At 38.2% G+C, this 19,582-nt stretch overlaps 1 protein-coding gene across 2 annotated transcripts in view; it reads right to left on the bottom strand.

Moving 5' to 3' along the window:
* The window catches only part of LOC145662119 (uncharacterized), a 48,169-nt gene extending 28,802 nt beyond the window's left edge, over positions 1-19,367 (bottom strand). The window contains exons 1-3 of one of the 2 annotated variants that reach the window (XM_081727453.1): positions 18,481-19,367; positions 16,612-17,084; positions 295-400 (exon numbers count right to left, since the gene is read on the bottom strand). In XM_081727453.1, the coding sequence (XP_081583579.1) occupies positions 295-398 (104 nt within the window). In that variant the 5' untranslated portion in view covers positions 399-400; positions 16,612-17,084; positions 18,481-19,367. Of the gene's footprint in view, positions 1-294; positions 401-16,611; positions 17,921-18,480 lie in introns of those variants that run through there. The other variant, XM_081727454.1, reaches the window with a different exon arrangement.
* Positions 19,368-19,582: the final 215 nt, after the last annotated feature.

Below are 19,582 nucleotides of genomic sequence, written 5' to 3'. Positions count from 1 at the left end.
TTTAATGATAATTACTTTAATCTTTGGTTATTTTTATCTTTATTCGATGGGACTTTTGGGCAGTTTAACTTGTTTTAAGAAACCATTATCTATTATTTCTTACCTTTAATATTACTTATACGAGTGACATGTGTTAATAGGTGGGCTTTTAATAAGAATTGATCATCAATAGTATCGCTGCTGGCGTTACCAATAAATCCTCAACTAATGAATGAGTTATTTTCTAGAATTTCATTGTAGAATCTGAGAAGAAGTTACATTTAGAATATTTGCATTTTCATTTACTGTACTTACCCTTTGTTTCTTACAAGTATAATGCTCTGTTCAATGCAGTCTCTTGGACAATTACAATGAAGTCCTTTGTTTGTCTTAGCAGCCGAATTTATGGGCTCTAGCATATCTAAAAATAAGGAAAATATATAATTAATTTAATTAACTATCTAAAATTTATACAGTCTCCCAAACATTGTTAGGGCCATCAAGTCTTGGAGGATTAAATGGGCAGGTCATGTAGCTTGGATGGAAGAAAGTAGAAACGCTTTCAGTCTTGACTGGAAGAGCAACCGGAAAGCGACCATTAGGAAGACCTAGGCGCAGAGGGGAAGACAATATTAAGATGGATCTCGCAGAGAAAGGAATACAAAGTTGAAATTGGATCTAGTTGGCTAAGGATACAATTCTATGGAAAGCTTTTGTGAACGCGGAATTGAACCTCCGGTTTCCATACGCCATAGAGTTAGTTAGTTAATTATCTAAAATTGAATTTAACCTTAATCATGATTAACCATCTTCAATATGTTGCAAACCTGGCTCATTGGACATTTCACTTTTTATTCACTCTAAAATTAGTTTCAGTATACAAAACAAAAAAACAACTCAACTCTGTCCTTAATCTAGTTAGAGTTGTTAGTTGATTTGTGGTTAACTGATATCGAGTTGGTAAAGAAAAAGGTTTAGCTACGAAATATTCTCATTCTAGCCCTACATTATGTATTCTTCCCTTTCAGTAAATGTAATTTTCAGTTTGATTCCTATTCAACAAAATACTTGAAGGCAGGTTTTTACGTAAGTCTAACAAGAAAGATTCGCGTAGTGTTCCCGCGGTATTCGTGTGAAATTGATTCCAATACAAAGTTCTCTTTGGCCCAAAGTATATTGTACTGATTGTAGCGGCCCATACTGGTAATTTGCATATTTATGGGACTTCATATACAAGGAATTCAATCATACACTGCTATAACACTCGGAGACAAAATTGATTTTAGTTTCTTTAGATGTAATTGGACATGAATGTGGGGATAAGCAAAACCAATTCGATCAAATACTGTTTCTCTGACACATTTTTAGCCACCCCAGGCGCCGTCTTGGATCCGCCATATTGGTTTAAAGATTAGAAGTGGCTGTAGGGATTTAACATGCAATACCTTCCAAACGGTACAACCTATGGGAAAATTCCCAACACCAGTGAATTTTCGAGAAAATTGTACATGGATTTGATGTGTCCCTTCCATCTATTTCCATTTAAAAAATTAGAAGTTGAATCCAGTAATGTAATGTAGAGTATACTCTTGCATACGGCGTCTACCCACCTCTGATTTTTGGAAAGTATCTTATAGCCACCTAAAATTTAAAATGTACGCTGGTATACGCTACCTTCAATCCATAGTATATTCACTTCACTGGGACAAACAAGAAGTGCTTTTCATGTACTGTGTTTTAAAACAAACCATTCTCTCTTAAGAGTGAATGATGTCTAAATTCTTTTAAAATGTTTGCGTTTTCGGGGTTGTGGGAAGAGTTTTACGAGAATACCTTCTATAATAGAAAAAAACACTCTGAACCTGCATTTGTATTCCTCAAGATGTCACATGCGCTGTCCCTACCTTATGTAAGCTGACCTAAGGTGTTATAATAAAACAAAACCAAACTGTTTCCAAATGTTTTTTCTAGGGAATTCTTTTGTTTCTAAAGATCAGTTGGAGATAGAGTCGATTGGTGTGGAGGGAGAAGGTGAAGAGTAGGACCTGTATTCATGTGGTGACAGTGAAGTTGTTCTGTTCCAACATACCAATGACCACAGTTTTCACGTCCTCTTCTATCCAAATTCAAAGTCTGTTATTGTATACAATTTAAGGAAGACAATACGGAATGAAACCAGTTCCTTTTTAATCGCGGAAGAAGGATCCGAAAATATGCTTTCTTTACTGTTGTTCAAGAGGAAATTAACCCCATGCCGTAAACGTTGCCAGTACCTAGTGGTCCGCTTGCCGGTAAATGTCAATCGTCGATGTAGCGACGAGTCGAAGTTTCCACTGCGACAAGTCGAAGTCGAGCCGAAACAGGTATCTCGAGCAGGGGTGTTGAAGTTAACAGCGCGTAGCAGCGACTCCTCATTTTGGTGCACGCTTCTTCGTTTCGTCGCGGAGGATCATAAAGGGACCAACAATAACTGTCGCTAGTCATGTGCATGCCGTTATTATTATATATTATTTTTCTCCTGACGAATTATTCCTAAAGTGAGCTCTGGAGGTCAAGAGTGAAGTGAAAAATCTTGACATGAGTGCGTATAATTGTATGAATTTAAATAGCAACTGTTGCCGATCATTAGAAAGTGAATATGGGAGAACTATGAAATAAAGCAAATAGGCGCGTGACATTTTGTTATAACATTACACAAGGAATGCATTCTATCTGACCTAAGACGGTTGTCGTGGAATATATACGATTAAAGGAGCACTCTGATTAGCAAAATTAAAACGACCCCAACAGTTTATTACTCTACAAGCGATGTTTTCTTCATCGCCTCCGTGGCGAACTCGGAATAACACACTGTTTGAAATTATAAGGTGGGGGTTTGTGCCCACCTCAGGATCAATTTTTTACTTTTTGAAAAGTGTTTTTTTAAAACTAACCTTGCATATAAACCTTGCCTTGTAAACAAATCATGCATATAGGCGATTTAACATATTTTGGTGGAGTAACTTTGTGGTTCATTGGCGTTCCGTCGCATCTCTGCAGCTAGCGGGACCCTGGTAGTAAAATTTTTAAAATGGAAGAGGGGCTACCGCGGATCGTCGATGCGGGGACACCAATTTTTGGCGAGATGTCGCTAGTTGCCCATCGGTGGTCCACCAGCTATTACATCATGAGAAAGTGAATATATTTGCTCCAAGAAATTCTTGACTTCCAGAAAACTAATAAAACACGTGACGTTAGTTAATGAAAGAACAACCATTAGTAAAAAAGAAAACGGTACTTATCATCTATATTCTTGCTTCAATAAACAATGAACTGCCCATATTTATGTTTCTCAAATTACTGGAGTTAGAGGGAAATACTGCGAAATCCATTTCTGATGCGCTCCTATCATGTCTCAAATTTTCAGGCTTTACAGAAGATTCAGAGTAACTAGGCCTCTTCCGTCAGCAACGGAGCCAGTGTAATGCTGGGAAAGAACAGTGGTGTTTCCCAGCATTACTCTAACCGCATATTTTTGCATGGCAGTGCATGAGTCTTAGACTTGAACTAGCTGTAAATGATAGCATTGTCAGACTTTATAGCAACAAATCTTTTCAAGTACTTTTAGACACCATATATAATTTCTATAGTCAATCACCCCAAAACATGATAGAAATGTCAAAACTTTCTAAAGATCTTGATGTTAAAATCCTACATATTGTCCGATCCTTTGGGATGCAAGTACCTTTAGAACAGTTAAGGCTGTAAGGACTTCATTACCCGCTTTGCGTGCTCTTAACCTGGCAGTTAAATTAAACATCACAATATGTATCACTGATAGCTCAGATCGTGCTAGTTTTTAAAATCGTCTCTGTAGCCTACCTATTAGAACATTCATCTTCTAACATGTTGATACATGTTGTAGAGAGAAGAGAAACAAAGAGATACGACATCTGTACGATCTATGTGATTCACTAAGGAATTATAGAAGTGATAATACCCGAGTTAAAACACATGTAAGAGAGTGAAAGGGAAATCTAGAAATCTGAACTTTTAGAAACGGCCTAGACAAGTCAAAATATAGTTAAAAATTTCAAAATTAATCACGTAATGTATTTTCCTTTTCTTACATACTTATTTCGGCATGATCCAAATATCTCTATCCAGGATTACGATATAAATTCTACACTGATATGGCAAAAGTTATGTCCTGTAACCGCGATTTTGAAACGATTATGCCAACCTACGACTCAAATCAAGATGTGCCGTGACAGATAACGTTCAAAGAAAAAGCAACTGGATATATTTCATAAAAATGCATGAAAAAATCGATTTTTAGAGGACACGAAAATATTGAAACGCGTTTTCTGAGAAAGTACAAAAATGGTCATATCAACTTTTGCCATATCAGTCGAGAATTGATGAGAGAAACATTTCAAGAGTTAAGTCAGGGAAAAAATCCTAGCTTCCTGACATAGGTTCGAACTCTCAACCTTTCAGTTACAATTTCAGAGCTTCATGAATATCCTTTGCTGACGTAAAGCAAGGGCCATAACAATAGTAAATAAGATTCTAATTGTTATATAAATCACATAAGTATTTATTCAATCTAAAACACAATATAATACAGTAACTAAACAATATAATGACCAGTAACACAGCAGGAGTTTTTCCAAGAAGAGGGGCAAAAGACCGATATAAAGTTTTTCAATTTATTGTCTGATATGTTAAGTTAAACACCAGAAGATGTATCACTGATAGCGTAGATTGTCTTCCTTTTTAAGATATGCCCGTAGCCTATTTGTCAGAATATTCAGTTCCAGACATGACGTAGATACGAAAGAAAGAAAAAGATAGCCTACATCTTTAAGATCTACGTATGTGATTCATTAAGGAAACATAGGAATTAAAATACCCGGGTTAAAATACACGTAAGAGATCCAAAAGGAGATATAGAAATCTCAACTTTTAGAAACGTCGTAGAGGAGTGAAAATATAATTATAATCACATTTGGCTTCAAGTAATTTATTTTTATTTTCTTACACTGTAGTATACTCATTACAGCATCTAAAACTTACTATCTAGGATTATGAGATAAAGACAAAAGAGAAACATCTTCATTTCAAAAATTAAATAAGACGAAAATCCTCTCCTACCTGCCCTAGACTAGAACTCACAAAATTTGAGTTTGAAAGTGAGAGCTCTAGTGAATGAGTTTCTAACTGCTTTGAAAATATATTAATTTCTACCACTTCGGGTGGATGAATTACAACGAATTCGGCCGAGATAATTGCTCCACTTACTATTGCAATAATAATAATGACAATAGTAACATAATTTGAAAGGTTAAAATTTCGTCGTACGGAGAATATAAATGAAAGTGACTAAGTTAGTGACTTCGAACCGCTTGGATCACTCGACCAATCTCAACCAAATTTTCAACATAGGTGAGCTTCGGGCCTGGAATGGGGAAGGTTTTTACTATTTCACTTTGACGGTGCAACTTACGCTAGGGCAGGAAGATGGGGAGATATAGAAAAATACATAAAAATGAAAGTGACAACGTAGGGAAGGGTCAGAGGGTTATATAAAAATAAGTAAAACTTATCTCTTGAAGCACGAAACCGGTCTCGATCAAATTTACCACGTTTGGGCCTGGGAGTGTTTTTATCATTGTTTCTTTCACGGTGCAACTTATGGGAAGGGAAGGGCGAGATATAAAAATTGCATAAAATTGAAAGTGACTATATTTGTGACTTAGTAAGTCTTGAACAAACTTACCTATCTCGATCAAATTTAAAACATAGATGAGGTTTGGGTCTGGGAGTGATTTTATCATTGTTCTTTCACGGTTCAATTTAGGGGAAATGGAGAGAAAAATATATAAAAATGACCGAAATTGACCGATATTAGTGTTGAATTCATAGTTTTCGAGATCGCTGAGATGAACAATGACACTTCTAGTGCCGTGAAAATCCAACTTCCGCCCCGCAATTTGGGGAAGGAGGAGGGGATATATATAAGTGATCGAAAGAAAGAGGTTGTGATTACTAATGCCAGTGGCATTGATAATCGTGGATTCGACAGTAATATTGGTCGTTCTTGTTTATAATTTACATCTCAACCCCTTCCCAGCACCCAGGGAGTTAAATGTAGACTTAAATGGTGAGGAAATAGGGAGAGTCGAGAATCAACTTAAATGGTAATGAAAAAGACGGATTCTATGCTAATACCGGTCGTTCTTGATTTTTTTTTCATGTCACTATTTCCTTTAGCCGCCCAGATTGGGGTCTAAACTTAAACAACATTGGAAGTATGGCTATTCATCTCAGTAACCCCGAAACTGTGGGCTCTACACTACTATTGATCGTTCTCGACCATTTTATATGTTATTCTCTTCCAATCTCGCGAGGTGTGCTAGGGGTCCTACATCTAGTGGAGATTGAACTTAAAAACAATAAGAACTGCTATCATTCCACTTAAGGACTCTGAAATCGATGGATTCGACAATAATATCATTCATTTTCAAATAGTTATACATGTCGCAGTTTCACACTTCTTCAGGCTGTTAATGGGGCGAACTTGAACTTAAATCTCATCTGCAGTGTCACTCCATACCTAAGCGACCTCGCAAAATAGTGGATTGACACCAATATGTTCCTTTTTTATCGTTTTTATGTCTGTCCCTTTTACTTCCGGCTAAGGGGTCTTCCACAACTAGGGACTAAACTTGGAAATAAACGTCATCAGAACTGCCAACAATTGAAAACCACTAGTTTGTAATATTATCGGTCAATTTCGTTATTTTTACGTCAGTGTATCATACTGTTGAGGATCCGGTCTCTTGGTTCGATCCCCGGAGGATTCATTACAGAAGAAAACATTATTATTTTTTTTTAATTTTTGATTTATGTAGTCTAAAGGCTCGAAGAGCATTTTGTATTACTTTTCTTTTCTGTGTTATTAAACCCAGCATGAAAGGCAAATGTCCTAGAAGTCCCTTACCTCTTCCTCTTCCGCTTATGCAGCCGATTGACAAACAAACGAGACGCTGAATCTTGTTTTCCGTGTCTAGCTTCCGCAGTCAGCATTGAGGAAAACGTTCTCCTGAGGTTTGTGTTTTCTGTATTTACACCTAGAGTCAGAGATTCCTGCCTTCCGCTTTGTCTTCAAGTTTTTGCCGGGTTCGATCCTGATGAGTCTGGGCTTGGAGGACATCGCCTCTGATGAGGTCGGCCTGGACAACGAACTTCGGAGTGACGTCGAAATGATGAGGTTGACGTGGGTGGCGTCTAGAGAGACGCCTTGACCATATTTGGAAGACCACATGACAGGAAGGAGGGACCCGGAAAAATGGAACTGAAACAAAACCATCGGGCAGAGGAGTCTCAGGGAAGAGGTGGTTGGATTGTTGACAAAGGAGCTTCTCCGTAATTCTCTCGCGTTGGCTAGATACGCAATCATGGATTGTTTTCATCAGATTAAGGTAAAGTACCTTTTCTGCCAAGCAGTATTCGAACACCAGGCTGTATAAGCTCGCCCCTAGAAATTCATCACCTTTGCTCTACCTTTCCTATTAATTTGCCATGCTATTTTCTAAAAAGAGTTTGAGTTTCATTTCAAAACTTAACGATAGATGCATATCAGTATAAAACTAGGCCTTATGCCATATGACCAGTGTAAAGTTAGAAAATGCATTTTAGTTGGAACGAATATTAATCTCATTAGATCTCATTGGTTTACTCTTAATGTACCTTCCCGACATTCATTCCGTTACTGGAAAAGTCAGAATTCCAGTCACGTTTCATGGTGGAAGCGCCTACGGTTTGGTCTCTGTGAGTTCTCTCGTTATTTTTAGAAATTTTGCCTCCCACCTATTTGTTTAGCACTAATTTGGAATTTCCCCCACCCAACCACCCTTGATTTAGTAACGATGTCTGGTGTTAGAATCTGACGTGTCTTTAATTTTAAGTGATATTATTTGTGATTTTGCAAGTGTGTGTATTTACGTTTTTTTATGTTACGTCAATTTGCTCAAGAGTGTGATATTAGTGATGATGCATATAACGATTTAGATTTAACAGAATATTTTGAGCCTATTGTTACTTCCTCCCCTGGACGCGTTCATTATACTAGGCAGTGTTTTGATCGCATTCGGCGTAATTTGCGGTTTTCACATTCCATCTCTGATATTGAGGCACCTTCTAGTTCTTCTTCCTCTTTGTCATCCGACATGGCAGTTGGTGGTCAACAAGACAACCTAAGTATGCTTAGTCACATCTTACGACCTGAACCGTTTTATGGACGCATGGGGGATGATGCGGTCCATTATGTTGACCAGTTCGAGGTTTTGGCCCAGGTTAACAATTGGCCGGATCTTAAGAAAAAGTGGATACTTGGTTCTTTATTGAAGGGTCCAGCCGCGTACTGGTTTGATACCATCTCAAAACAACCAGATTTTCCAGCCATGTCGTACGACCAATTTAAAAATAAATTTAAGGATGCCTTCAAAAACGCTTTGTTGCCCCAATTAACTGAACATGAGATGCGCTCCCGGGAACAGGCATCCAACGAGTCTGTATTGTCCTATGTTTACGCAAAGAGGAACCTGATTCTTCGTAACGATAAAGAGGCTCCAGTACAGAAGCAGATTCAGCTCATTATTGATGGGTTGATCCCAGAATATATGCGCATTGCGATCAAAAAGACTTACACCACGGTCGAAGAATTGGTGCAAGATTTATTAGATGAGGAAAAGGCAAGAGTTTTATTGGAAAGGAAAGCGATCGAAAAGCTCGTTAAACAGAATCCTTTTCTCTCGCAAGCGCCAGTTCAGCTGAATCCGCCAGAAAATTATGAAGGTCGTGGGAATGTTGTTCTTCCTAGTCAGCAGATTGATCGCTCTACGCGGACTTTAACCTCTGAAGCTTCCGCTCCGAAGCTGTCAGCGGACGAGTTTAAAGACCAGTTAGCGAATATTCAAAAGCAACTAACTCAGTTGTCGTTGCAGGGTCAACATACGCAAAAGAATGCACGTACGAAAAATAATCCGCGCCGTAATAACAACAACAGAGGAAGACGTAATTTTTCTTCGCAACAGCCTAGTCAGCAGCAGGCTGAACAACAAACACGTTATGCCAGTCAAAATAACAATAGTCAGGGTAGGAATAAGAAGCCCATCATTTGTTTTAAATGTGGGAAGGAAAATCATATTGCAGCCCACTGCCTGAGTAATTTAAACTAGTTCACAGGGTTGATGATGGTGGGCCATCAACTCCTAAGCGTATAAAAGTCCCCCTCCTTCTTGAACGAGCTCTTCCACATATTGTGATTAGATTGAATGGTAAGGATAGCCCTATCCTTCTGGATAGTGGCTCGCAGATATCTTGTATCTCGGCACAGATGGTACCTAGTAAGGCTAAAATTTTTCCAACGTCTAGTGTTTTGAAGGGAGTTACGGGTAAGACTTTACCAGTTAGTAAGATAGCCTTGGTTCGATTCCAAGTGGGGTCGAAATATTTCTGTCATCCTTTTAGGATTATCCCTAGCTACCCGCACCCCCCTTTATTGGGACAAGATTTTTTGCTAGCTCACGAGGCTGATCTGAATCAGAAAGATCGTTCATTAGTCATTTCTAGGTTTGGTAAAATTCCTTCTGCCACCTTGCCTCAGTCTTCACATATTTGCAATGTGTCTGCTGAATTTGCAACCATGATTAAACCAGTGTTTAAAGTTGTGTCGTCCACGTGGCTACCGCCTCGTTCGAAGGTCCGAGTTCCCCTCCGGAAATGTTATGATTTAGTGGGATCTAGAGAGTGGTTACAGCCCCTTAAGTTTGTACCTGGGGTGGTCAGCCTTCTTTTTCAAGAATCTTTTGTGGACAACGTTAACTCGTTTATTTGGGTAACTAACCCTACAGACAAGACATTTTTGTTGTGGAAAAATAAGGTTGTGGGACTTGCTGTAGACAAAAATAGTGAACATTTGTGTACAAACGTAACCGAAGAGACTGACTCTCAATCTCCTGACATACCTGGCTTTGACGTAACCCGTGTTAATGTAAACCCAGAACTGAATAATGATCAGAAACGGCAATTGTATGACCTTATCGCTGAATTCAAGGATGTTTTTAGTTGGTCTCCCGATGACTTTTCGCAGGCTCGTGGGTACGAGCACGATATCCAACTCAAGGATCCTAATCCTGTTTCAGTAAAGCCTTATACGATCCCCTACCATCTTCGCGATGCCGTCAGCGACCAGATCAAGTTACTTTTGAAACAAGATGCTATTAAACCGTGTCACTCGCCGTGGAACTCTCCGATCACTCTAGTACGCAAGAAAAGTGGTTCTTATAGGCTGATTGTGGATCTGAGAGCTGTCAACAGTCACGTGATTCCATCCAGCTATCCTGTACCTTCTATGCAGGACATTTTAGAACGTTCCAGTGGCCATAGATTCATCTGTCTTTCAGATCTCACATCAGGTTTTTATCAGATTAAATTGACAGAAAGGAGTCAACTTATTACAGCCTTTTCAGTCCCGGGTGAAAGGCAATACTGTTTCAAGGTTCTCCCTATGGGTTTAGTGACGAGTCCGAGTGCTCTTAATGACGTAATGAAACTTACACTTGAAGGTCTAGAAGAAGATTCAGTTTATTACTATTTAGATGATGTAGTCTGGGGGGCAGACTCATTTGAACAGGTTCTTGCTACTACAAGGAAGTTATTTCAAAGACTCCGAGAGCGTGGATTGAAACTCTCCCCAGAGAAAACTAAACTAGCGCATTTTTCATTAGAGCTTTTGGGACACGTAGTTTCCCAGCAGGGGATATCAATCTCCGACCGAATTACTGACTCTATTAGAAATTACAAACGACCTAAGACACAGAAGCAGCTCAAGAGTTTTTTAGGATTGTGTTCCTTCGTTCGATCTTACGTGAAGGACTTTTCGACCATCGCGGAACCCCTGTTAAGATTACTTAAGAAAGAGGTTCCCTATAAATGGACTGCTGCGCAACAACAGGCATTTGAGAAGATGAAAGAAGCCATCATCTCCGCCCCAACATTGATGAGGTACCACCCCAACAAGGATGTACATGTGTACTGTGACGCCAGTTTGCACGCGTTGAGCGGAGCGATCCTACAACCAGAAACTGATAAAGAAGATGCGCCGTTGGTGCCCATTGCCTTTTGCAGTCGAGCGTTGAGTCCTCAAGAACGTAAGTACCACCCTTACCATCTGGAACTAGCAGCAATCATCTTTACGCTGCGTCGCTTCAAGTATTTTCTTTTAGGAAGACATTTTTATTTGAAGACTGACTGCCTTTCGTTGACCTTTCTTCGTCAAACTAAGAATGTGGCAAAGTTCGCACGCATCATGGCTGAGTTGGAACAGTACCAATTCACTATTTCGCATGTGCCCGGAAAAATGAACTCTTTATGTGACACCTTGTCAAGAAATGTAGACTGTCAAAGAGACTTAGAAGATGAAGAAAAGAACCTTGAGGACCCGAGAGTTTTCACGATCCAACTCGATGACACGCTGAGAGATGAGCAACGCAAGGACTCCTACTTCAAGGATATTATCTCCTTTTTAGAGGGAAGTAAGGATCAAGACTACAACCTAGAACGCCAGGCTCTGTGTTTTGAAATTAAAGATGGCATTTTATTTCGGAAACATCGCCATCCGTCAGGAATTCAGCTATTGCCAGTCATTCCATCGACTTTAAGGGATAAAGTTTTCCGATCTGCACACGAAAGCACGTTGGGTGCATCTCACGCTGGTTATGGGAAAACGTACCAATTACTGTTACGATCTGTTTACTTCCCTTTCATGAAGAGATTTGTAGCTGACCGTTGCCGCCGATGTCAGGTATGCCAGCGCTTCAAGAAGACGCCTGGGAAACCGCCCGGAGTTCTTCAAACTATGCCTTCTGTCCCACCTTTCTATAGAATAGCCCTGGATTGCGCGGGTCCCTACAGCGATGCAAACGCCCTTCGGCACAAGTATTTAGTGGTTGCTGTCGATTATAATACTAGATATGTTGTAACGGCTACAGTTCCCGATCAAACTGCAGCCACGCTCGCAAGCTTTTTGTACAATCATGTTTTTCTAAGATTTGGTCTTTGTAAAGAAATTTTGGTTGACCGGTCTACGGCTTTTACGGGAATGCTTTTCCAAGAATTATGTAACATCCTTGGAGTTGAAATCAAGTTTGTAAATCCCTATCAGCATGAAACTTCTGGTCTCGTAGAGGTCCAGATTAAACATCTAGAGGCTTTGCTAAAGCGTAAGATTAACCCTTCAGACCATGGAAGTTGGGTTGACCATGTTCCTGCGGTTACCTTTTCCCATAATGTTACAGTAAATTTATCTACATCATTCTCGCCCTTTTCTTTGCTCCATGGCTTTGACCCTTATCTCGAACATCAAGCCATGATTAATGGACCATGTCTATACGTTTCCAACGAAGACCGTCTGGCAACACTGCAAGAAATTAGGGAAAGAGCCCAGGACAAACTGTATGATCGTTTCTGTACGACAGCTAAGTCATACAATCATCGCCATGTAGCTGTCAAATATAATATTGGACAGCGTGTTTGGATCTATGATCCTACTAGGAAACGAGGTCATGCCAAAGCTTTTTCAGGTCACTATTTCGGCCCAGGTCTTGTGGTTAGAGAAGACCATGCTAACGCTTACTTTGTGAAGTATAAAACAGCAAAAGGAAGGGAGAAAATTGAATCGATTGCCGTGACCAGATTGAAACCATACTATCCAGACGACCCTCCACCCGAAGACACCGACCTGTCTGATGATGTTGCTTGTATTCGTCAGGAAGATCTTCACAATAGCAATCAAATAGAAGACATTGAACATCTTACTCTTGTGTCGACTTTAAAGGAGCCGATCGAGTATATACACGTTACTGACGCGGAGGAATTACCTACGGTTTCGTCTTTGCAATTCCCAAAGCCTACTAGAAAACCACTTTATAATATCAATGAAGACATTAACAAGAAAGTTAGTATTTTTTATGGAGATATAGCCAAACTTAAATGCGATGCGGTGGTTAATGCTGCCAATGAAACCCTAACGCCTGGATCTGGTGTTGATGGAGCAATCCATAGAGCCGCCGGAGAACAACTCCTTGAGGTATGTAAAAAGCTTGGTTCACTTCGACCAGGACAAGTAAAAATGTCGCCTGGTTTCAATCTCCCTGCAGCGAATGTATTATTTACTTGTGCTCCTAGAGACAATAACAAACGCATTTTGAGGCAGTGTTACTCAAACTGCATGAAACAGGCTATTGACAACAATTGTCGAACGCTCGCCTTCTGCTGTTTAGGCACTGGAGCGTTCGGATTTGACAAATTGCAAGCAGCAAAGATAGCTTTATCAACTGTTCGTAATATGCTTGAGACAAATTTGTCCGACTTCGAAAAAATTATCTTTTGTCTTTTTGATAAGGAAAACAAGCAAATTTATGATGAGTACGTTCCCTTATACTTCCCTAAATAGTGTAAGGTGTGGTTAGAACAAAAAAAAAAATCTCTTATTCTATGTTAGTATTTTGGATTTCTATGATTCCTGAGAGAAATTTGTTTTTTTTTCTTTCTTTCTCTAAGAAACCATATTTCGAAATATTTTAGTTATAGTTACGTAAAGCTTCAGTGTGGCTACTTTGCTTGCGACGTTGTGCGCTCGATGTTGGATTTTTTTTTCTTTCTCCATTCTTACCTGCAAAGAAAGAAAAGATTATTACGATTTTGACCTTTTTTTTTTCTCTCCTGAGAGATACATTCCATCTTATCTCTATATATTTAAGTTATAATTATTTAGCACGTGCATTTTTTTTTAATGATAAACCTACTGATTTGACCTATATTTAACTGTGAATTTCATTTTCTGTAAGGAAGACTAGCTACCTTCCTGAGGAATCCTGAATGTGACAATTTTAAGTACTATTTTATGACATATACGCATGCATGCAATCTTACCGATATAGTCGATTTTTTTTAAAACCTATTTTTCAACATGTTGAATGTTACCGATTTAGACTGTTTTTTTTCTCAAGAATAGACGATAATTCTACTTGACTAGTTACTTCGAAATGATAATATTTCCTCTGACTTGACATATAAAGCAATTTACTGGTATAAGTGAGATATAGAGATATGTGTTACAAGTACAAGGCGAATTTAGTAAAGTTTAAGTCGTTCATTATCTTAAGATGGTTGTACATATGTTTTTTCAATGTACTTATGGTATTAATACAGTGTTTTTTTTCTAATAGTAATACTATATATATATTCGAATACAGATATATGATAATTATATACATCACTTAATTGTTGTACATACTATGGTATGTTATATGTGACTTATTTTATTATTGTGCATTTGGTCTATGTTATTTTTTTATTTTAATTTGTTCCAGACGCTGCAGGTTCTCCTATTAATTTCAGTTGTATCATCTTCCCTAGATGTATCTATATCTAGCGGATTTTATTTTAACGAACTCCATGGACACATTTTGTATCAGCATGCGGTTCCTCTGCTGTTCAATGTGAGTTTTCAGTTTCCTAGACCTATTCAGGCTTCTTCGTTGTTTAACTCTTTACATTGTAATGGCAGTAACTCTTATTCTGTTCAGACATGCAGTTTAGCTTCCAGTTTGGATGCGTTACATACACACTTAGCCAATAATCTTTTAACGGTTAACGAACCTTATAGAACCAAGGTTCACTCTCGAAATACCCGTTCCATTTTTAATGGAATTGGAACCCTATTTAGCTGGTGCTGCGGACTAGCTACCCATAGTCAGTTATCCGCATATCAACAAAAACAAGATAAAATTCAGTCACTCGTTGTCCAACTTCGTGAACAATTACTTCATAATTCTATTTTTATTCACAATGCATCTGTAACTCTCACCGAGTTTCAATCTCAGATTGGGAAAAACTTTCAGAAAATGGAGACCTTCTCAAAAACACTATTGGATCAGACAAAAGTTTTAGCAAATTCAGTACAAAATTTGGCTGATAGAAGTCAATTAGAAATTTTCTCGTTACTCGGAGAAATTTACCAACTTTCGATGCACATTTTAAAATTAGTGGAAATTCAAAAGTATCAGACGTCCCTGCAGAGTTGTAGAGTGGGTAAGCTAGACCCGGTTCTTATCCCTTATAAAGTATTGGAGGATCAATTACGTATTTTAGAAGAATCAGTAAACCTTAAGAATATGTTATTGGCTATTCCGATATCTAACGTTGATGTTTATTACACATTAAAATTGCTGTCATGCGATATTTTTGATTCATATATTTTTGCACATGTAAAAGTACCATTGAGAGAGAAGGACGCTTTATTTAAATTGTATTCTGTTAAGGCCATTCCTTTTGGCTATCATAATCAGACTTGTTCGATCAGTATATCTCCTAGCTATGTTATTTTTCAATCCCAGCTGTTTGCATTTCCTATTGTTGGCTCTGATTTGCTCTCCTGTAACTTACAAGTCTCGAACTTGTGTAAAATCCCGTCTCACATTACCGTTTCGTCTCAATTGGCTAGATGCTTATATAAAGGTTTTTTTGGTTCTACAGTCCACGATATTGTGTCGTCTTGTTCATATGTTTGCCACGATAATGTGCATAGCCAACTTTTGGAATTGCAGCCCCATACTTTTGTTTTGACCCACCCTCCCCCTACGTTACAATTAGTGTCTGCCACAAATACCTCACTTTTGGACGTCTCTAGCAAAAGTAAATTTGGGTCATTACTTATTTCATTACCGTGTGATATTACACTAAAAGTTTCTGAGCATTTATTCGCTAAACCGATATTCCCCTGTTTTCACAATCAGATTTCATCGCCTACAGTAGTACATTTATTTCCTGCCTTTTTGACAGCCAATAATTTTGTTCATTTAAATCAAAAATTTAAGTCACACGAGATTTTTAATAATTCCAAACTAATTAATCTTGACTGGAGATATACTGTACCTCATTTAAATTTGTCGTCATATACTGTCACGCCCATTAAGCCTTATACGCCTATCTATTATAGACAAAACTTTGTGCCAATATTTCTAATATGCTGGAACATTATTTTAACTTTAGCGATTGGCTATCTACTATACCGGCATGATTTTTTCTTGTGTGCCTTGTGCATTCGCAAGGCTAATGCAGAGTCCTTTGCCTTAGACCAGGATGTGCTGTGGATTTTGGTACATGCTATCGAAATTCTTCTACTGCTGTTAATCTTATTTATACTTTTTAAACTATATAAACGTCGTTCTGTCCTTAAACGTAAAATTAAAGCCCAACGCAGTAATAGTCTACCCTTACCGCCGCCTGTAACTTCTGATAGCCAACGACCTGCAGTATCTACTTCGAATCCTGTCTCATACCTTAACGATTATGTGCCCTACTTTTAAACTAAGTTTTTTTGTTTCGCCTTTGTGTTCAATGATTGTGTGTGCTCAGTGTGCCTTTTGTTTATTTATTATACCATTAGACCTATACATATACATATATATTATAGTATTTTGATTTAGTAATTATAATGTACATGCACTACTTTTTAAGTCTTCTCTTAGTTATTTATGGAGTTATAGAAGAGGATTTCAATTCAAGCTATGAAGCATTTACCTTAAATTCCAGTGCGCACATGGTACCGCTCAGATGTGCTTCTTTCTTCGTTTTCTGCGCACTCCAGTTTTTGAAACTTTTCGACGATGGCCTTTGTTGTTAGTTGCAGAAGAAAGACATTGTGAGTTAAGAAGTAACATTATTAGTACTGCTACTCGAAGTAGAGCAACAATAATCCGTGGGACTTTTGTCCAATTAGTAAGATATTATGTTACTTATTCATGACTACTTTTGTTAAGAGTATTTCTTGCGAATTAATTCTATTTGCGAATTAATTTATTTGATTTGACGATTTAACTTCTTCGTACAGTTAGTGAGATTACAAGTTAGCATTGTGTACAGACACATGCATTAAGTAGCAATTTATTTGCGCTCTGAACATATTGTTAGATATTCATGCAACATGCATTGTAAATTGTGACATGTAAAGGAATTAAGGCCATGTAGTTCCGTCTCGACGATAATTTTAGCACCTGTGAAGAAAGAATTATAAAGAATTACTTAACGTTATTCTCAATGTGTACGATATTTACTAGAAAAATTTGCACACATGCCTGTGCTTATGAACTATGTTCTACATATATCGGATATTGGAATTTTTTTCTATACGTTATATACTAATTATGTAGTACTCGTTAGTTATACATTTATTCATATTACCTATATTTTCGGTGGAAGTTATAGTAAATATATATATATATATCTTGTTTGAAAATTTCATCCGTACTGTGTTTATTCTTACTTCACGTTATTCCGAACCCGTTCATTTGCTTTGTGGATTACTACGTTCTTACACCCAGAGTAAAGCTTGGACACTGCTACTTAGTGGATTATTAACTTCAACTTTGACGCTTGTTACTTCGATTTCCGTAAGTTCACGCATCTCTGTATCATCTCTCAAGTTCAACTGATAATCGTTAACTTCAGCCGATCTCTCTACATTTCCGACGTTAGGCCGCGTTTTAGGTAGTATTAGTTTTGGTTTTGGGCCTATCGTTTCTCAACCTAAGCTTCCAGCAAGTTGCGAGTTCTAGCCGCATTAAGCTAGTATGCCTATTTTTAGGCTTCTTCGGACGTCACAGATCTAAATAATCTTGTGACTTTCCTTTTCCGGAGCGCAGTTTGAGAAACTCTTCTCCCAACGCGTTTTCCCTCCAACATCTGCTATCTCTTTTGGTTAGCTTAGCTAGTCGTTTATGAATTGTGTTTTATTTATTCTTCCCTTTAGAGATTTTTTTTTAATTATTTGGACTTCAAATTTTGTTATAACCTACTGACATCAATTAAACCTTGAACAATGGGGAGCGACTCCTACTCCCACTTCTGTATTCGTAAGTGCAAGGGTCAATTTTCCTTCCATATTCCCCCCCCCTTTTTTTCTTTTCTTTTCTACTCCTATCTCGCCTTTTATCCAAACATTCCAGCACCTTATTCCTTTTACTAAATTTATACCTTATATTCCTTTTAAGAGCGAAAAACTTTGTTATTTTTTCTTCCTTGCATCCCGTACCATTATAGACACGCCTACCTTCTGAACGTACTTGCATTATTTTATGGATTTGTGTGATTCCCTTGCTATAGTAATTAAGTGCATTTTTACCACATATATATTATATGTTATTTTACGTATTTTAATTCACTTTTATTTTATTTATATTTCATTTTTAGTGTTATAGTTTTATGTGACTCGAATTACGCATGCACTGACGCTATGAAATTTTTAGCTTATATTTTGTTCATTTCACTTATTTTTTGTCTTTATATGCACTATCATACTCTTATAACTGTAAGATTCACAAATCTACATTATTGCAATAGAAGTTTACTAATTCAATTACATATTTTATGTGCTAAATGCAAGTTACTTACGTCTTTTTTTTTCTTTTTCTTTTTCTTCTTTGCCACGAAACTAGGTTAGTAGCGTGGCATATTGTGACCTTCAACGATGCGCTCAACGACAACATGCTTCACATTCTCGTCACGAGGGGCAGAACAGGCTTGCTTGCGTCTTATCTTGCTAATTACTTGCTGCCACCTGCACACAAACGAGGAAGTCAAGTCGCCGGATTCATTCTTCAGCAATCATTGCCTTTGTTTTTGTTTTTCTTTCCCCTTTTAAGAGAAATTGAGTTTGTTTCCCTTTTTAAATCATTTTCTTAGTCCTTTTCAGGTTCCAAGGTTCGACCCATTCATTGGAAAAAGTCTTTTCTATGATGGCTCTGCACCTTTTTCTGGAAGGGGGGAATGTTGAGGATCCGGTCTCTTGGTTCGATCCCCGGAGGATTCATTACAGAAGAAAACATTATTATTTTTTTTTAATTTTTGATTTATGTAGTCTAAAGGCTCGAAGAGCATTTTGTATTACTTTTCTTTTCTGTGTTATTAAACCCAGCATGAAAGGCAAATGTCCTAGAAGTCCCTTACCTCTTCCTCTTCCGCTTATGCAGCCGATTGACAAACAAACGAGACGCTGAATCTTGTTTTCCGTGTCTAGCTTCCGCAGTCAGCATTGAGGAAAACGTTCTCCTGAGGTTTGTGTTTTCTGTATTTACACCTAGAGTCAGAGATTCCTGCCTTCCGCTTTGTCTTCAAGTTTTTGCCGGGTTCGATCCTGATGAGTCTGGGCTTGGAGGACATCGCCTCTGATGAGGTCGGCCTGGACAACGAACTTCGGAGTGACGTCGAAATGATGAGGTTGACGTGGGTGGCGTCTAGAGAGACGCCTTGACCATATTTGGAAGACCACATGACAGGAAGGAGGGACCCGGAAAAATGGAACTGAAACAAAACCATCGGGCAGAGGAGTCTCAGGGAAGAGGTGGTTGGATTGTTGACAAAGGAGCTTCTCCGTAATTCTCTCGCGTTGGCTAGATACGCAATCATGGATTGTTTTCATCAGATTAAGGTAAAGTACCTTTTCTGCCAAGCAGTATTCGAACACCAGGCTGTATAAGCTCGCCCCTAGAAATTC

Source organism: Thermobia domestica, chromosome 10 (assembly GCF_964235325.1).
Source record: "Thermobia domestica chromosome 10, izTheDome1.hap1.1, whole genome shotgun sequence".
Taxonomy (NCBI): Eukaryota; Metazoa; Arthropoda; class Insecta; order Zygentoma; family Lepismatidae; genus Thermobia; species Thermobia domestica.
The sequence above is the reverse complement of the archived record's forward strand: the minus strand, read 5'-3'. Positions and strand labels throughout refer to the sequence as shown.